The 21517-nt window shown below is 34.7% G+C and overlaps 1 protein-coding gene across 1 annotated transcript in view; it reads left to right on the plus strand.

The window, feature by feature from the left end:
* The window catches only part of ST8SIA4 (ST8 alpha-N-acetyl-neuraminide alpha-2,8-sialyltransferase 4), a 100374-nt gene extending 79135 nt beyond the window's left edge, over window positions 1–21239 (plus strand). The window contains exon 5 of the mRNA XM_082723837.1: window positions 16784–21239. Coding sequence (XP_082579963.1) covers window positions 16784–17066 — 283 coding nt within the window. The 3' untranslated portion in view covers window positions 17067–21239. The remainder of the gene's footprint in view (window positions 1–16783) is intronic.
* Window positions 21240–21517: the final 278 nt, after the last annotated feature.

A 21517-nucleotide genomic window follows, 5' to 3' on the forward strand; every position in this document is an offset into this window, starting at 1 on the left:
AGGGCTCATACCAGACAGGTAATTCACATTCCCAGGAATGGGAGTGGGCTCATGTTCCCTTGTTACAGTCACAGCTTTGCTCTGATTGGTGAGATGTCCCAGAACTATAAGTTAAGGTGTTTGATTTTTATGTCAGTTTCTAGATCTGTAAATCCATAGATAAATGGATGTAAATAGAGATTCAGTTTGAGACTCGAACCACTTACCTGGTGTTTATAATCGTGATGCCTGGCGCTGATCCTGCCCGTGGCATCAGGGGAAAGTGCTACGACGGGACACAGGAAATCTGGGATCTTAAAAGGCGCTTCACACTGTTCTCCTAGAGTCACGGAGACTGTCACCGCGAATGTCACTGCTATTTAGGGAGCAACCAGAGTGACAAAGGTACATCCTGGACTTGTTAGAGTGGCTTGTAGCCACACGTGTGTGCAGCTTGTCTTTGAAGCCAGGGAGGGTCTGATGAAATACAGGGCCCACCCGCTGTGAGGAAACTCTCTGGCATCCCAGCTGCCATTCAGAATGTGAAATTCAGAATATGACCTGTCAAGAGGAGCCACTGCAGCACATTGTGGCAATGCAGCTGTCCCTGAAATACATAAATCTCCAGAGAAAAACATTCAAACTGGTTCCCAGGGGGAGCACATACAAATGCACAGCTCCAGTCGCATTGAATGTGACTTTTTCAACAGGATCATCGCTGCTGAATAAGCAGATGAGTGGAAATGACCCCAGTACCTCTTCTTCTCTTTGATTGCTAAGTATTTTCTGGAGGCAGACTGGTTCAGTGTTTCTCTTGGTCTGTGTTTGAGAGGGGCAGGGAGTATTTGCAAGTCATACACATTTGAATTATGCACTGTTGACCTCCTCTTTTGTCAACGAGGATAAAAATTGTTACAGATCCCCCAAGATATTTCAATGAAATGTTTGCAAAAGACACAGTTCCATAGCCCAGATTTTAAAGAATTATTTTGTATTTATTCCTTGATACTGAACTTATCCTATTCAACATTTTTATAAATTTATACCATTAACACCAAAATTTATAATAAAATTGAAAAACTTCCAGCTTGTTCCATTAATGTCCAGAGAAGCTCAGTGAGTGATCTTAGTGATTATATCAGCGTTTTCCTAATAAGGGATTCATATACATGGTTCCCCAGGTGTGTCCAAATAGATGGAAGTAAATCAATTTCAAAGCAGATTTCTTTTCTTGTAATTTTGTATTAAAAGTGTCTGAAAAGTAGGAAACAGGGTCAAGTAACAAATTCATGATTGATTGAATTTGGTACATTCTTGATAAAACTGGCTGAAATAAATGTAAAATTGCCTCATCTTAGGCCAAGTTTTATTAGGAATTGTACAGTTCTGCATTTTCAACCAACAGACTTCTAAAAGCAAATGAAAATGTGAGAAATATTCGATTCAACTAAATATACAGTCATAAAAGTCTTGCTATCTCAAACTATTTTTTGTTTTAAAGCAATATTGTCAACTCCATATTCCGATATTTAGGTAATTATAACATACCTATGGTATGTTTATGTAAATATATCTCTAATTTGCTATGAAAATGTATATATATTTAAGCTATATATACTTAGCTATATATACTTATCATATATCATTATTTACAGGTGTATTTCTACATAGTTTATCATATATAATTATACATGTATATATAATATGTAACATATAACCATATGTATTATATGGCCATACTTAGTATATTATGTATACAGATTCACTTTTTCAAAGTATATTTATTTTAAGTAATCTCTACACCCAGTGTGGGACTCAAACTCATTATCCCAAGATCAAAGGTCACATGGTTTTCCACCTGAGCCAGTCAGGTATCCAAAGATTCACTTTTTTAATTGGAATGAAATATCCTATTTCCTAATCATAACCTATAATAATTCATTTCACGTGTTTATTTCAGAAACTCTTGATTCCAGTAATTCCATCAGTTTATTTAATAAGTATGTTCATGCTTACTATGTAAAATTGTTGAGTAGCTTAATGTTTCTAGTTTGTATGTATAGAAATTCAGAACTTGTCTGCTGCAGAGTACCTAAAAGTCATCACTGAACCATGTGGTAACCTTGAGACTTTCTCACATGTCATTTCTCCATTGCACTGTGACAGATATTTTTTCCCCCAAACACCTATCATATTCCCCAGATGGCTTAGACATCATCCCTGGCAGATTACGAATAATGTTTTAGGTTGAACAGATGTAAGCAATTTGTGATTTTTCCCCTTTCTGAACCAGCTTTGTTTTGATGAATCAACTGGAAATTGAAACTTATGTAGAACTTCTGTTTGAAAAAGAGCAATGTTTTCCCACAGTGGAATATGCAGTTAGCTCTTAAGTATGGACAAGAGACAGGGAACAGGGAAACTGGCCAAAATGTGTGACGATAAAAACTGGAAGATCATCACGTAGCCTTGCCGTGCACTTCGCATTTCTTTCATCTAGTGAACCACATACAGAAAATAGTTTCAGGTCATTCCAGATCAACCCATTTTTCCACCAACTTTTGAAATGACAGTAAAAGTATCAGGTTGCCTGTGATTCTCTCTGGTCAGAAAACTCTTCTGAGAACTAGTTTGAGAAATGTAGAAGTGCTGATTAAATGTTAAGAGAGAGGAAATAAAGTACTCTTCTGGCAAGGATTTGTTTACTCTGCCAAATTATATTTTACATCAATTATACAGATTACAATTATATTTTGACCTCCGAATAGTCTTCTTAAAATGAAACTTACTGGCAATTCAGTTTTAGGGAAAACAATCTACAAGATATAAATTAAATAATGCTTTTTGTTTAAATAAAAAAGATGATAAACTATCTACCTCAGACAGGTCCACATTTAGAGCTAGAGGATGCACCTCTATTTATATACAGATATTTCATTTGTAAACAATATGAATTATTTTCCTTACCTTAACCAGCTGCCAGACCTAAAAGACCACCTAACCTCTAGTGTTCAGTCACTATGCTGCACATTCAGAGCCTATCTCTGACCCAGTAACTCTTGCTGTGGGAAAAACAGTCACAGTATTTTGGGTTTTCTTTAAATTAAAGTCTATGAGACCAAACTAATTGGCAATTGGTTTGGATGAGCTAACTCTGAATTCTTAAATGCTTAAGAATTTGGACACTTAAAAAATATATATATATATTGGAAACTCCATATGCTTCAGACAGAATATGATAACCAAAATGTGCACTATTAAAGACATCCATCAGTGTACTACTTATTTCTGTGCTTATTACTGCATTTCAACATCATTGACTTGGAAAGTTTAATGTTAATATAGAATATTTTTAGGTAGAATTCATAGACCATTCTCAAAGCTTTTCAGACCTTTCCCCCTTTTGAAAACCGGAAATCTTATGCCCTTTAATTATATTTGGAATTTCAAAATCAGTAGTGTGACTTAAACCCAATCAAAACAATTATAATATTTATTATGCTGCTTCTGCTTCCACCCCACTCCAGAAATCCACCTGTTTCCCCTTCTTTAGTGAATAATCTCTGACTTTAATAAGCTGGTTAAGGATCTTCTCTTGTCTCTCTCATGTAGGCAGCCATTTCAAGGAACTCTTTAGGTATATTTTCTTAATTAAGGAACTTTACAGGATGGCCTACGTTGGCTCCTTTTTTTCTCTTAGATTCTATAATTTAATGTACTTTGGATTTATAGCTCAGTTCCTAAGCTCCTGAGTTTGCTTTTATACACAATTGATAAGCCAAAGACGAAAAGGCTTATTTTCATGCCAGTACAAAATGAAGGACCCTCTAGACAGCTCTTAGAGAATGCCCATGAATTTTAATGATTTGCAGCTTTTTGGTGGTGCATTTCATTTAGCCTCTTTATTTGAAAGTATGAACATTGAGATAGCAGCTGAGATATTTGAGAGGTGTTTTATTAGCTAAGCAAGACCATTAGAGATTCAGTGTGAACTTCCGTAATATTTTAAACTTAATCACTTTTATTCCAAAATTTAAATGTAATTTACTTTCCAGTAGTGTACACTCCTTTTCTGAACCTGTACATTCTACAGATTTCATCCCTTGTTTTCTATATTCTATCATGTTTTGTGCATCAAGGAAGTTTATAAATGAAATTTGAGTCAGCATCCAAAACAATATTACGTGAATGTACTAACACAACGAGAAACAGATGGTCAAGAATACTGTACACATGCTTTGTAAACCAACTCCCGCAGATTGCCTGTCTTCAATATTTTTTCCCCCCCAGTAGAATCAATCATCAGATAAGTGATTTTGGATTCTTTATTATGGAAATACTCCTCTTGAACAACAACAAAAACAAAAAGCCATTTCAATTACATTTCCATTTTAAAGAAAGTTATGGTTCACCCTCTTGATAAGTTTATTGTTATGAAGTCTGAGCTAATTATCTGTATCAACTTACATTCTCATTCAAAGAGTCGGGAAAAAAGTTTTGTGACTCTCATTCCTGAATTTCTATTATATTGGTATAACTAAAAGAAAACAAATCATGTGAAATAAATGGTTGTCTTCAGCAATGCCTCTAAACCTATGTGAATTTCATGATTGCTATATTCAGTTGAACTGCATAGTTCACATTCTAAGTGGAAACCTTATGATCATTTATCCCTGCTTTTTAAAATTTATCAAGTTAAAAAATAACTATTGTGGGGTTTTTTGTTTGTTTGCTTTGTTTTGTTTTGCTAGATGACTTGGCCCTACTTGCAGAATGCAGGCAATAATCCATCAGGTTCTTTATTTTTTTTTTTTAAAGATTTTATTTATTTATTTATCTATTTATTTGACAGGCAGAGATCACAAGTAGGCAGAGAGGCAGGCAGAGAGAGAGAGAGGGAAGCAGGCTCCCCGCTGAGCAGAGAGCCCGATGTGGGGCTGACCTGAGCCGCCGAAGGTAGTGGCTTAACCCACTGAGCCACCCAGGCGCCCCATCAAATTCTTGAAAGAAAAACAAGAGCTAAGCTAAATTCAAATGCACTAGTTAAGTGAATGTTCTTTTTTAAAAAAAACTTAAATTCTGTTAATTAACATACAATATATTACTGGTTTCAGAGGTCGAAGTTAGTGATTCATCAGTGCTCATTACAACACATACCCTCCCCAACATCCATCACGCAGTTACCCCATCCCCCACTCCCCTCCCCTCCAGCAGCCCTCAGTTTGTTTCCTAAGATCAGGAGACTCTTACGGTTTATCATCTTCTCTGGTTTCATCTTGTTTCATTTTTACCTTTTTCTCCCTATCATCCTCTGCCTTGTTTCTTAAATTCCACATATCAGTGAGATCATGATGTTTGTCTTTCTCTGATTGGCTTATTTGGCTTAGCATAGTACCCTCTAGTTCCATTAAGGTCGTTGCAAATTGAGTGAATGATCTATAGGCGTGTACATAGATAATGTGACTGACCTTCCTAATATGATTCCATCAGCATGATATATTAAACTGATCTTGTGTGTAAAATTTATAATCTTATTATGTTCTTTGTATGAACTGTTATTTTTATCAGATCATTCAATTCCTCCAGTATTCCAGAAGGTAAGATGTTTTGCCTCAAATTTACAGATCAGGAAACTGAAACACAGATAAACAGATATCAGGGGTGGGGGAATTCTCACTAAACTGAAACTTGGCAGAATTCTTGCTAAGAACTAGACTCAACAAGCATGGATGCAGAAGGCCAAAGTAGATGCCTAGTTGAGAAAAGAGCTCCGAGGAATCGAACTAAATTTAGTTGAGGAGAGAATCTTCTACATGAGAGTATGATTGCTACATGGTTAGTAACTTCGAGGAACTTGCTGACTGTTTTCCAAAAGGTCTATTCCACTTCACTCTCATGCACAGGTACCAGCAATATCTGAGTGTCCAATTCCATAATATCCTCAGTAACACTTATTACTTGTCTTTTTTATTATAACCATTCCAGGTGGTGTGAAAAAGTATCTCATTGTGGTTTTAGACTGACTTTTCCCGGATAGCCAATGATACTGACCATCTTTTCATATGATATTGGCAATTCGTTTGTCTTCTTTGGAAAAATATCTATGCCTTTGCTCATAAAATTGATTTTTTTATATTTTTATCATTGTGTTGTAGTTTTATATGTATTTGGATGCAAGGTGCTTACCACATATACAGTTTACAGATACTCCCATTCTGTTTTTTCACTTTTTAATGGCATCTTTTGAAACACAAAATTTTTAATTTTGATTGTCCTTTTTAATTTTTCTTTTGTTGCTATCTAGTAAAAACGTCTCTGAAGTCATGGTACTTTACTCCTGTATTTCCTTCTAAGAGATTTAGAGTTTTAACTCTTGAGTTAAGGTCCATGATCCATTTTGAGTTCTTTTTTCCAGATGGTATGATACAGGGGTGCAACTTCATTCTTTCAATACTGCATTTTAATTGAATATTGTGACAAACATCATAATAGGGGCACATCTCAGTCAAGGTACAGTTTGTTACATGATGGTCTGATTTTGTAGTACTGTTTTCACTCTTATACTTATCTATCACAAAGAATAGCGTATTACCTAGTATATTTGCCTTTACAGATGTATTTCACTGTTTTATTTCCTCAAAAGAATAAGAACATTGTTTTTTGGGTTTTGGTTTTTAATTCTGCTAATGGGCTTCCATTTGACAACTATTTTATAAATGTGATTTAAAATTAAATCAGTCTACCTAAAAATACATTGAAAGGATTGGTATTAAGTGATGCTGAAAGAGAGGAAAAGAAGGAAAGTTACCATTGATTGCATCAAATTGGGGTTTCATCAACTATAGATTGACGTCTGCAGGGAAGAGACCCAAGTGTTCATTGATATTTGACATAATGAAAATATTATGTACTACCTCATAGTCCTTCAAAGTTTCAGGGATAAAAATATAAAATTTCCTGTAATTAATCTTGGGGGCAGAATTATAGCAGTAGTATTTCTAGTGACAAGTTGCTTTGGAATAAAATTCAAATCCCAAAACCTACATCAGTGGCATTGCCCTGGCAATATTCCTTCAGGAGGGCTTTTCCCTTAGCTGGAAGCCCCTTTATCAACTTATATGCTCACAGAAAGCCATTAATTGAGTGATAAATTTATACCAAGGACAAGGAAATTGTCTAAATGGGCATTCCCTTCAGTATTGCATACTTTATGGCAGGAATGAATATAAAAAATAATGATCTAAATTTGACTGACTTCCCCAAATGCTATTCTTCTGATACTTGCTGGGAAGACTATAAAGAACTACTTTGAACTTGCATTTAGCTATCTTGTTGCTGTTCCTTCACTGATCTTTGAGAAGTCTGATCTTTGGCCTATGTTCAGTTTGGCTATGTTTTGCTAGCAAGCATTTTACATTATTGAATGGATTATAGATCACATCTGTTGGTCCTTACTCCTCTTGAAATAGATTTTAGCACAATTCCTATTTGGAAGGTTAATGTAACCTGACTTATTGATGGAAACTGGGCATACTCATTTGTAAATTGTCCACATCAAGCTAAAATAAGGTCATCAGACCATTAGAAGAGTTGTTTACATTTTATCATAGTAAAAGGACTTTTATCAGGAAGTTATCTTTATGTTATCTGGGAATGTGGAAATATAATCTCTAAGTACCTTCTTGGAATAATGTTTATGAAAAGAAAACATTTGCATGGATAAAATACTGCTATCATTTTCTTCTTTCAATATCTAACCCATTTTGGTAAGCTTCAGGATTACCTTCCCCCAATTGCTTTCAATTATTTATTTCTTTTCTTGTAGGACTCCACATTTTCTGATAAATGGTTTGTTTCCTTTTAATCTTGGTAGGAAAAATGCAAAGTTTCCGTAATTTTTGACCTTCAGAAAGCAATCTGATCTCATAGTGGGAATCATACACAAGGCAATATTAGCATGAACCTTATTTAATTCTATCATCATGTTTCAAAAGACCATCCCCCTTCTGTTTCCAGTATTTCACCTTTCAGACATCATCACTTCCTCATTCTGGCAGTTCAGGTCATAAATCTTGGTTGTCTTTCAGAGTTCAATTGGGTTAAAAAAGAAGGTCATTAAAACCTGTGTGGCTTTACATCTACTTACTTTTTTTTTTTTTTTTCCACAGCCCCCATGCTCCAGTTCAAGTTTTTAAGTATAATCTTTGAGCGGTCCCCAAAGACACAATCTTTAATATATTCTTTTTAAGATTTTATTTTTAAGTGATTCCTACGCCCAATGGTAGGGCTCAAACTCACAGGCCTGAGATGAAGAGTTGCATGCTTTGCCAACTGAGCCAGCCAGGCACCCGATCTTCAATAGATACAATATAGAATTCATCTATAATAATTTTTTCAATTCCCTTTCACCAAAATCTAACCAACATGTAATACATTTTTGGAATGTTCCATTTAAATTCCATTCAGATTTATTTCATGGCAAATAAAGTCCTTCAAAGGAAGCCCTCTGTTTTTAATTTTTCTCTCCATCTGAGCAAGATCCCATTTTCTTTTACCTTATTCTCTTCCACCAGTTTTATCTTTGAAATTATGGTGGATAATTTTATAATTTTTGAATAGTCAAAAATCAATTTATTATGAATTTGTAAGTAGAGAAAAATTTTCTGACCTCTAGCTACAAGTATTATAGGAAATTGGATATGATGTTAAAATGTTGGCAGGGATGATTTTATCCAACATCTCTATAACATTACTGAAAGGGATATGCTGCCTGTGATGTCAGATCATACGTTATAAAAATGGGGGTAGTTAATTACTACAAGCAAAACATAAGACGCCAGCTGCCAATGGAGGAACTCTCATGTCTCTCAGTCTGAATTCAGATTACTTGTGACCTTTTAAAAATGAGAGTTACTAAAAATCTCTTTTTATCATTGAGTCAACTAAAGCTGAATAAGTTTAAGTGGTTTGCCCAAGATCATATATTTAGTTTAAGGCAAAGCAAAGTCAAAACTCCAGCTTTTCCAGTGCTTATCCTATTAAATACTGTCACTCAGAGAATGCCAAACGATGAGTATATTCCCTTTTATTAACACTAAAAATCTCTAAAACTGCAGCAGGAGTAAATTAAATATGCACTCATTAACTATCTGCTGTGTATCCAACACTGTGCTTAAATATCTTATTTGAGAGATAAAAATAAAAGACTCATTCATCTCTTTCTGTTTTCATTGTATGATAATGTTAAACTTCTCTATTATAAGAAGCAAATTATACCCCATCTTCTCTTTTTACAAATGAGGTGTATATAAATAATTACCTGGAAATTTTTCTAAGGCAAGTTTCTTTAATGTTGAATTTTCTTGTGCAAACCTTATGGGGCTACAGGTCAGAAAGAATATTTTCTGTGTGTTCTACAGCTGGTGATATACTGGAGAGAGCTGGTGCCGGCTGCCAAGAGTGGGTGGTACCATCTGGTCCCTCTTCACTGTTTACTGATATCAGGTCCATAGCTTGAACTCAGGCCTGATGGGAGTATTTACATTACAGAAGTTTGCAAAGGCTACAAATCAGCAATCCCTTCTATCCTACTAGTTAATATCTGTTGTTAAACAGTTACCAACACACCAGTGGACAGCACATTGGCTGAGCCAACTCAGACAAAGCATTTACCTCTTGAACTTTTCACTAGATCTACTGTGAAATAGACAAAAAGAAGGCTGAAATTCAGAGTTAAGGTCAGAGTCTGACTCCTGTAGTAGACATAACACAAGCAGAATATAGAGATTTGGGGGCCTAACTTAGTATTCCTGTTCCCTTCTCCATGCCATGAGAACTCTATGACTCTGATGAACAGGTTTTGAAGGTCAGTATAACCATATAGAGCTCTACATGCAAAGGATACCTAGAAAAAATACTGACATATTGACCCCTTGAGGTCACAAATTCCTGCTTTCATTTTAATAATGCTTCCAAATACTTTAAGAAACTGATTCATATCTGCATGGAAATCCCCACCCTTTGATACAGTGTCTCTGCCTTTGACATTTGCAATGTGGTTAAGCAAGTTATATATTGAAACTACAAAATCATCTGACTTGGAGTACTTTTGAGAGTGTTCACGGGGAAAGTGGGTCAGCTCTTATTTACCTTTGAAAGAAACAAAAAGCCAGAAAAGCTCCATGTGTAAAACACACAGACTGTCGATCATCAAAACACCATACAGAACTTTTTTTTCTTTTCCCCATATGAACCCTATGTTGAAAATGTACCAAGGAAATTACTATTCCAAGCTGAATTCTCTTGAGAAGCTAAACAATCCTGTTCCTTTTCAGTTAAAATTGAAGTCATCATAGTCAGCTAGGTGTGGGCTTAAAATCTGGTCCTGTTGCCTGCAATCTCCATGACCTTAAACTGGCTGTTTAACCTGCCCAAGACTCAGTGTCTTCATCTGTGAACTAGCATCCATCCATTCACGGGTTTGTGATGAGGGTTAAATGAAATAGACAGCATAGTTAGAGCTCTTGACACGGTCTCTAGTCCTTTATAAACACTCAATAAATTAGTATTACCATTGCTACCTTGTATGATATCGCTTAAGTGTTTATTCCTGGATTCACTCCTGGCTTGCCAGAAAGCATGAAATATGCCTCTCTCACCCCCTTGTTTCCTCATATGAAAGGGAGATCTAAGATCCATCGCTTTTTCCTTTAATGGGATACTATAAGAGTTAATTCATGGTGGACTGTTATTCTCTGTGAGTATAGTGCTCGAAGTTTTTGTTTGTTTGTTTGTTTGTTTGTTTGTTTTTAAATCATCACCAGACCTACTGTTACAGAAAGACAAATCTATTTCATAATCTTAGTAAGAGGTATCATAATCTTAGTAAGAGGTAGTAAAACAGTTCTATTTATTTTTAATTTTTTTCCCATATAATCACATTTAATTGTTGTCTTTGGATATTTTCATTTATCGTTTTTTTTTTTTTTCATTTAAATTCAGTTAGCCAACATACCATAGTACATCATTAATTACTAAAAGAGTTTTTTAAAAAAATTAAGTTTTCTGCACTTTAAAAAGTCAATTCATGAGAGGGAGCATAGCTCAGACTGGGGATACAATGGAAGGATTGTGTGAACAGTTGAAAATGAAGCAGTAGAGATACTTCATTTCAATATGCCCAGGGATGACTGCCTTAAGTTTTATATTATACAGCCTATGCCCTGTCCTTTTTCTAAGAACGAGCCAACATATTAACAAATATGAAAACTTGTGTATAATATTCAGGTATTATTTAAAAAGTTGTTTTGCAGCATGGAGTATAGAATTGGGAAGATTAACCCATCTTCGGCAAAGATGAATTATAGAAAGCTAATTCTTTTATAGTAACTCAAACTTCTATAGCTATTTCAGACCCAGAAGCCATATTATTTATCCTTAACAAAATCTTCCTGCAGGACAAGCACAAAGCTCAGTTGTGGAGAGGTAAATAGGAGAGAAGAAATAGTATGCACAAGCACCCTATGCTCTGTACTTCATATCACATTCCAGAGAAATGAATTGCTGGGTTCATAAATAGAAACTTTGCATATAATATAATACTAAAACTGGCACAGTGGGATTCCACATTCTAGAATATTTTATATTATATTTTATATTCTTCTAGAAGTTTTCATGTTTGATTTTTAGAGGAAAAAAATACTACTTCTAAATTTGTAGACTCCTTTGTTTAAATATAAATGCAAATTAATGTTCCTTGTTTGCCAAAATGTTGAGTGTGAACTGTCATAAGTATATCAAATGCTGAATGCTGTTGAAAGTAAGTTTTTTTTCTTTTATTTTGAAAATGTTGGTTGCTTGAAATAATATGTTTTGGCTTCTCAGGTGGTTATTACCTAATTTTATATATTTTTAAAAGATTTTATTTATTTATTTGACAGACAGAGATCACAAGTAGGCAGAGAGAGAGAGGGAAAGCAACCTCCCTACCAAGCAGAGGCTCGATCCCAGGATCCCCTGAGCTGAAGGCAGAGGCTTTAACCCACTGAACCACCCAGGTGCCCCATTACCTAATTTTGAGGCAAAATCTAATCTAGTGTGGGGTTTAATATCAAAACTACTATATTAAGTACTTTCTTTGCTTTCAGTATATTAAAACCTGAAAAAAGTTGTAGAGAACAGAATGAGGAGAAGGTAGGAGAGAAGAATCAAGAGCATTTCACCCAGTTTCTAGCAGTGTGCAGTTTCATGGAGAAAGATGATTTGAAACAGCCATAGCATCTTACGGATAGAGGAAACCCCAAGGCCATACAATCAGGTGTTTTTGTTTCTCAACTAAGGAAACATGCCCATTGAGGTTAAATGACATGACCACAATTCTCCAGGCAATATGTAGTTATACAAAGCACCCAAAGAGAAGTGGGATGTGTGAGTGGGACTGAGGAATGGGTTTTGGGATATGCTAAAACTCAGTTAATATTACTAACCAGGTGTCAAGCTTGTACAATGACCTTCACACTTACTATATCTTTTGCATTATCATAACAACCTTAGAGGTTAAATATTAGTAACTGAGGTCCAAGGAAGTGAAGTAGCTTTCCCAAAGACTCAAGTATTATTATCATAGATTCACACTCACATCTTGTGACACGGATTTGGTAGGCAAACATGGCAAAATATTGAGTTAGTTTGAAGTAAGAAATGGGATGGATATGTTGGACGAAAGGGAGGTAAGACGCCTTGCTTGGCAAGAACAGAGCTTCTGTGCTGGGAAGTAGTGAGGCCAATGGAGGCTATTGCATCTATAAAAAGTTAGAAATGTCAGGGCACCTGGGTGGCTCAGTGGGTTAAAGCCTCTGCCTTCGGCTCAGGTCATGATCCCAGGGTCCTGGGATTGAGCCCCACATAGGGCTCTCTGCTCATCAGGGAGTCTGCTTCCTCCTCTCTCTCTCTCTCTGCCTGCCTCTCTGCCTACTTGTGATCTCTGTCAAATGGATAAATTAAAAAAAAAAAAAATCTTAAAAAAAAAAAAAGAAATGTTCAATTTACACTTAAAATCCAGTGTGAGTTTGTTTCACCCAACAAGACAGAGTATTATTCCAACACTGTAGCAGAAAGGAGGGGAGGAAGGGAATTGATAGTATCTGAAATAAAACTTAGCCTCGCTGGTGAAAAACATTCTGTGTATGAATGATCATAATATATATTAAGATCCAGAACAGCCAGGGAAACAAGAGGATGCAGCACATTATAACAGTAATTATCACTGTGTAGTTGGATTATAAGGAATGTTTTTCTTCCTCGTTCATTTCTTTTTTCTTCAAATTTTCTACAGGGAGCCCATATTGATTTTATGATGAAAAAAAAATCAATCTATAAAAAGAAATACATACATGGAAACTAGATTATTTGCTGAATTGAAAACATTGCCAATTTTAAACTACAACGGAAATGAATTTGAGATAAAATTTAGAAAAGCTTATACTGAATTAGAATATAAATAGTTCATTATTTTATATATGCATTACTTTCAGTTCTTTTTCTTTTTCCTAATTAGGGTTAAAAACTTAAGTTAGCATTCTATTTTTGATTAACTCTTCACAAGAAATTTGTGGTTTTTAAATGTCAGCTTGTACATAACTAGATACTTCCAGATACGGATTTTAAAATTGTTCCCTGGATTTTGGCTTGTAAAGTTGGCAGATATTCTCTGACTGTGCTAATAGAATTTAAAAAGAATATCCATTTTTGTGCTTTTCACATATGGAACGTGTTCCAGGGCAACTACTGAATATCAGTAATTTATGTTAGCCTATACAATTTCAAGCCCAACATTAGATTTATAATGAGCACATAGGAAATTCTTACTGACTATATTCGGATCAGTTCTTGTTTCTTTTTAACTTCACAGAATGTTATTAGCTGGGGCCTTAATTCTTAACCTGCTTTCAAGTTTTGTTTCAATTTATCTGTTACATGTTGATACCATTTATTAAGAGCTGTTTGATAAATGGCATTTATTGTGTGCTTTTTCTCCGAAAATGTCCTGGAAATGGGTAGTTTATTATTTCTTTGAGATTATTGAAATTGTTACAAGTCAAACATCAGAGAGTGTTAGGAGTTCTAAAGCAACATTTTTTCGCACCCGTCTTTGAACTGCATAGATTAAAATAACACGTCTCTAAAGCCTCTAGACGTAGAGGCTAAAGCCATTATTTTCAAATAGGAGGCTTTGCGATTTGAGTTTAGTTTTCAAAACACCGTATTTATTAATATCAATTAATTAATGTTGTGGGTATAGCTTCCCTATTCCCAAAGCCACAAATTTATTTCCTCTATAAAATCTTCTCTGAAATTGCATCACATACTTGAGAATTGTCCCAAGAATCATATTTTTCTCTTGCTTTCTTCTGGATGTGCTGACGTCTCCTGCTCTGCTTTTAGACGTCAGGTACTTGAGGGTAAGAAGATTTTCTGCTTGTGGTGTCACATGTGGTGTCCCAGATCAAAAAATGTTGAGTGGCTGTATATCTCTGACACTATTTTAAAACATTTAAAACATTAAGGCTAATAATTTTGCCTTTGGCATTTTTTTCTAATATTATAACTGCTGCTTTGCATTACATATAAAAGTTCCTTCGGTATTTTGTTTATGATTATCCATGGTTGATTGGCTATCCAGAAAATCTCTCCAGAAAATGGAAAGTGTGTATTTATAATGTGTTCTTGAAGTCACATATAATATGACCTTGGAGTCCCCTACAAATAATATGCAGTATATTATTGCCTGATGATTTTTTTCCCCCTCACATTAGAAATAAGATAATTTAGCATGACCTTTGTATTGCTGGACTATTCCTAATCATTGACATTCCCCAATAGAAATAATTATTTTTTGAGTTTGAACTTACCTCAGCCTCTTTAAAAATTTATAAATATGTGCATTTTTAAAAAAAAAAAAACTAACCAACTTTATCAACTGACATTTGTAATCACATATAGATCACATTCACAAAATTTTCCAATGATCATCATTTTGTGTTAGAGCATCTGCTTTCTCAAAGCTGAGAGGGCTCTCGGCTATATCACAGTCTCTTCAAAACCTTCAAACTGTAGTGTAAGCTCCTGGCACAGAACCAGTATCCGTGGTTTCTTCACGATGCTTACAATGTAAGTGCGATGGTTTTTGTTCATTAGCTAACTTTGTGCTGTGGAAAAATTCTTAAATAATAATCTGTGAAAACTCCTTATAAATCTCCTCTACTGAAAATAGGCTTCCTTAACACACTTCTGGTAACAAAAGATCTACCGTGCCTTTCATATTGCTCAAAACATTCAGCACGTGGCCTTCACCCAGCTAGAAAATTAAAAAATGTGAAAGGTCAGGGGCACCTGGGTGGTTCAGTGGGTTAAGCCTCTGCCTTCAGCTCAGGTCATGACCCCAGGGTCCTGGGATCGAGCCCCACATCGGGCTTTCTGCTCAGCGGGGCGCCTGCTTCCCCCACTTCTCTCTGCCTGCCTCTCTGCCTACTTGTGATCTCTCTCTCTGTCAAATAAATAAACAAAATCTTAAAAAAAAAAAAGGTGAAAGTTCAATCCCAGTTCAAAAGAGGGGGTGGGAAAGAGGAGTGATAGTTCATAAGTGTATTTTCCCTATTTGGATGTAGGGATGTCTCAGAGTCCAGTATTTGTTGGTCAAATTTCAGTAGATTGGGTGTATTTGGTGTCCTCAGAAAGCTTCATAAATTATTTTTAAAAAAAGACAAAGAGTATTATATAAAATCTAAGGCAAATATGTAAATACAACAATGACTAGAATCTAGTAGAATCTTCCACCTTAGGTTTGAATGGCAGGCAGGGTATATATATATCCCCAGGTAAGAGACAAGAGTTAAAACAAATATTTAAAAAAAAATACATATTAGCTTTATTCTATTTGTAATTGGGCAACTTTAAAAGTTAAAGAAAATCTACACCCTTCCTCTTTTAGCTGTTTCCACATAAGGTAATGAGTATGCCATGAAGTATTGGAAACCCCCTTCCTCACCCGGGGTGATGATTAACTTGTGAATTTGCATGCTTTTCAGGTGAACAAAGTTTGGCAACAATGATGGATCTGAACATTTTGGAGTATTTTATTGCCTTTGAAAATGAATAGTATAAAATATTTATTAAATTTCTTTTATCTATGTAATAAAATGTTAAACTAAGTGGTGAATTGTTTATTTATATGTTATTTGTTTTATGCTGTTTTTCTGTGGGTTAAGGCAGTATTTTTAATTTTTTAAAATGGAATTTGGACAATTTAAATTAAATAAGTCAGTATAAGGCAAGTGAAGTATTTGTTTAGATTTTTAATTGAAATATCAGAGATTTTGAAAAACTTATGGGCAAAGTTTCAAATTCTCTTTTTCTAGGAGAATTACCTAATCTCTTCCCAATTACTGTGTCCTTCACAGTGATATTTAACACTTTCTGAGAAGATTCTGTTCTGCATATTATTATAAATGTTTGCTCTGAATTCATTTTGAATATGATATTCTACAGTAATATTTACACACTTTCTCACTTTATACGACCTCAAAAATAAGCAAGGAGATAAAGAATAAGGAAAAATAAAATCCATATATTAAATTTTCTAAGTGCTTGAGAAATATGTTATTGCTGTAGCAGTCTTTCGAATGTTACTCATAATGATACTTTTCAAATTTAATTTTACTTCCATACCACATCCTATATACTTTGCCATAGGGTATGTTGTATGTTTCTCTAAATTCTTTTCTGTGTGTGTTTTTTTCTTTTTCAGTTACTGGCTGACAAACAAAGTTCCCATCAAAAGACCCAGCACAGGTCTCCTCATGTATACACTTGCCACAAGATTCTGTGATGAAATTCACCTGTATGGATTCTGGCCATTCCCTAAGGATTTGAATGGAAAAGCCGTCAAATATCATTACTATGATGACTTAAAATATAGGTACTTTTCCAACGCCAGTCCTCACAGAATGCCATTAGAATTCAAAACATTGAATGTGCTGCATAATAGAGGAGCTCTGAAACTAACAACAGGAAAGTGTATAAAGCAATAAAGCACATTTGAAAACATACAAACTGAATACGCACTTCTTTTCTGAAGATGCTTCCTAAGATTTGAAAATGGGATCCAAAATCAGACTGAGTTTCAGCATCCACCAAGAATCTAGATACAAGGTGATAGAGGACATTTATGAGAAATCTGCTACCAGCTGATGAAATACCTGCAAAGTGCTCTAAAAAAACACATATTTTGACTTCAAGGGTCCTAGTAAGTGCCACTTCCACTAAGAACACAGTTTGAATGTATAATCAGTAGTGTTTACAAGATCCAACAATGCACTTGTCATTAGTTAATGAGGCAAATGTGTTCATCACTGTTGGGCTGCCATGGCAACGCCAAGCACATTAAAAGAGTCGCCCAGGAATACAACTCAGCCCTGGGGATTAAACCATCCTTGTCAGCAGAAATCGAGATGGAAATAGTTTGAGCAGTGAAATCCGTAAGATGAAACAACTCAAGTAAATGCCTTCAGTCAGGACTCTGAGTCTGATCATGAACTTTATGTTTTTGTTTTTGTTGTTTTTGTTTTTGTCTTCTGGAGTCTCTTTTGGTTTGGGTATAGGGTGTTTAGAAATCTTTTCTGAGATAAATATGAATGAGATAAATAACCTTCAAGGAATCATTTTTAAAGTTCTGATATTTTTAAAGAGCAATCACATGATGACTTTGTAAAAGAGTTTTATTTTGCACAACTCTAGACCTCCAGATTTTTTTCCAGGGGTGTAGAAGGTACCAGCTAAACTGTACCACTCAGTCATCTTGAGCCATTCTAAAGGAAAGATGTTCTGTGTCATCTGAGATGGTAAAATTAGCAGAAAGAAAACAAGCACTTTTGGTACCAAAGATTGTGCTGATGTTTCTACACAACAAACCATTCTCCTTTCATGAAAATATTGTATTAATATATTATTATGCTACTAATATGGAAGTTGTCTTTAGAGATATTAAAGCTTTCAAACTCAAACTTTATCTTTATTTGAAGGAAGATTTCCATAGCTTTTACATTTCGTAATAATTGTGTGGAAGCATTTTGCCCTTTAGAATAAGTATTAGACTGAGAGGGCTGAAATGAGACTTCCAGTTCTTTGATATTCCCTTTATTCTTCAAATGGAAAGATTGGCATTCTCTTTACGTCACTGTTAAATTTTCTTAGTGCAGAAACAACATGATTAGTAGAATGTTGTCTTCATAACAGATGATTAATTTTAAGAGGTTTAATAATGAATCTGTGTGTCAGTATTTGCACTTCAAGTGAATTAAATTGGCCAATATTTTCCTGTGGTTAAATTTATTCACATTATCACATTAATGTGTTTTCAAAGAAGCACATGAGATTATTAAGAAAGTGATTCAAAAAGTTTTAACATGTGATAGAATTGACCAATAGGCCAGTTTTCTGTTAACTTATACTATACTGGTAGGTAATCCTAATGGCAAACTGTTTAGAAAGCAGGAGTACTATGTTCCCACTTCTACTCTTAGCCTGAAACACTTACATGACTTACTGTTTCTTTCGGAAAGCAGTCTGAGGAAAGAAGAAATAGCGTGGGGAATATGTATGTTTTGTTTCTTAGGAAAGGCAGTCTGAAAAAAGAAAAAAGAAAGAGCATGGAGATTTTCCATATATATATATACACATATATATATTTATAGATATATAAATATATATATATACACATACATGTTCTCATAGAAAAGGATGTTCACAGTAGGACAGTTCTTAATATATTAATAATATGTGGTATAATTTTTAAAAATATGAGAACCTTGGGTTTCAGAATACTATTTTTTAGAATTCATGTGTCTCTAAGAAAACAAAATAGAATGCATAAAGGAGATGCAGAGCTAAAAATGGACAGAACATGATGCACTTTTGTCATTAACCTCTTATCTATTGGAAATCTTAAAGAACGAGGCACAAATTCAGAATGTAAAGATGAAAAGTCTGATCCACGTAACAAATCCAAAGTAGATGATTTATAGAACCTTAATTTTTACTACTTATGGGTAAGCTTTTTGAGTAGGCTTTAATTTGAATTCAATAAAAAATTTGAAGTTACAAGTAAATTCTAATAGTCAAATCCACCTCAGAACTCATTCAAAGTATGTCTTCAAAAGCAGCAGCAAGGAACCTTGCCATGTTTACTGCATTATCAACAAATGTGTTTAAACAATTTTAAGGCCACAGCAAAAGCATCCCAGCCACTCACTGTTTAGTGCATTAATGTTTATCTCATAGATGCATTGAGTAGTGCCTTTTTAGCTTCGCATGGCTTTGTTGCCCTATACTTTGTGTTCTCTAAATTAATTGCCCAGTTCTAAAAATGTTCAGCATATAAAAAAGGGCTTCAGTATCAACTGAGACTACTTTTGTTCATCTCAGGGAACTTTCAATACTCAAGAATGAATTCAATTAAAGGCATTTAGTGCTCAAAGAAAACAAACTGTACAGGACCATTCCATTCCCTATTGTATGGCTTTCCATCTGCCCCACCACCTTCACAAGCTACTGTGGCCTTCTTACAAGGATGAGGCAAGGAGATCGCTGAAGGCTAAAAGCAAGAAGAAGAATTCCATTTAACCAATATGAGGCCACAAGGGATCATGATAATATCAAATAATAAATACATACTTGAAACATCTGAATATTTTTCCTTTTGAGACTACCATATGTTCACAGCTTTAATTTTTTGTTTCTTTTTCACAATTTCCCCCTGTACCTGGCAATGCTCAGGCAGCTGATTGTGAAATATTCTTGTCCTTTAGAGAACGTGGTTGTTACTGTGCTGTTGACATGAATAGGCCATGGAAATATTTTCATCATTATTACCCAGCCTGTTCTATATTCAATATTAGGTTGCTGGAATTAAAAAAAAAAAAAAAAGAATCAGTAACAGATTTGGGGGGCAAATCTAGTGATTCAGCCCACAGGACTGATGAAATTACTGTGGAAGTTTTTCTGTCTGAAGGAAGGTGCTGGGCATTCAAATGTCTTTATGTATTGTATATCATATGAAATGTTTATCAACTGCTAATGGAAATTTCTACATATATGCTTACATAAGCAATTTACTTAAGTGATGCTGGGGGTAGTGTACATACCAACTAGTTACTAAGCTTCTACACAGGAAAAGGGTGAACAAAGTAATTTATTTCTAATTGAGCCAGTTAGTCATTACTGCACACAATGTGGTATTTGGTTCATAAGAGTTGTTTTCATGTGCTTATTGTTGGGAGTATCTATAATTGTGGAAGAGGTATAGGAAAAGTCATGTATAGTTAGTTGTTACCTCTACGAGTTTGGAAGTTTTCCCATTAGACCTTATCAGTATACCAATGTTTTTAAAAATTGAGTGAAAGAGGGTTATTGTTCCTATTTGATGACAGAAAATCCAAATAAAGCCCACCTAGACATAGATATTTTATTATATATGTGCTATAGTTATATCTATATAGTACAAATAGACATGTGTGATGCATATATACAATGTTATATATGTGTGTCTGTGTTACCCACACAGAGTCTGTAATATACACACACTAGATTTGTGTTATGCTAACATCTTCAGAGGCTGTGCTGTTAAGCAGTCTGGAGATTAGACTACTTTAGAATAAAGAAGTTCTTTTGAGACTTCAGTTATTAACCTGCTTTAAGAGGGATCTACTTTATAACTGAATTCTATTGTTCATACTTAGAGTTTCAATAAGGGTCTAATATGGCCAAGTCTTAAAAAAAAAAAAAAAAAAAAAAAGAAAAAGAAAAAGAAAAGAAAAAAGAAAAAAAAAGAAAGAAAAAAGAAAAATTTAAAAAAGTTTTCAAGCTGGCAATGTATTTAAATTGCAGTTTTCAGTGGCTCCCAGGCCCTGTGTCTCCCATTTAAGTAGCACCTTTTAATAAATGTTTCTTTGTGTAGGCAAAAGCACAAGTGTTTCAAATGTATATAGCAGGAAAAAAAAAAGAGTTTACAGAGATAGCACTGCTGCACAGGATAATTGCTACTGAGTATTTCTTATATCATTTGTGGAATTGAAAGGTGAGATTTATTCTGTCAAGTTCATTCTGTTCAACACTGTTTCCTATTGTTTATGTATAGCAATTGGGTGTTATTGTTTTATCATTTGTAAAGTTGTAAAATAAATTAAATCTCCTTTTTTTTTTCCTAATTTTATCTCATCTCTTATATCCAAGCCCCCCAGTTCCACTTCGTACAATAAGAGGATAGTTTTAAACAAAATGTAGCTAGTGCTTTTGTCTTCCCTGCCCCTCTGCTAGCCAGTGACAATCTGGCAAACCATTTATTTTTACAGCGTCTGCACAGAAACATGAAAAATATTAAAAGCTCCATAAACATCAGGAAATCTTTAAGGTACCTGGGTGGCTCAGGGGTTAGGCCTCTGCCTTCATTCAGCTCAGGTCATGATCTCAGGGTCCTGGGATCGAG

This window comes from Mustela nivalis (assembly GCF_964662115.1).
Source record: "Mustela nivalis genome assembly, chromosome: 3".
Classification (NCBI taxonomy): Eukaryota; Metazoa; Chordata; class Mammalia; order Carnivora; family Mustelidae; genus Mustela; species Mustela nivalis.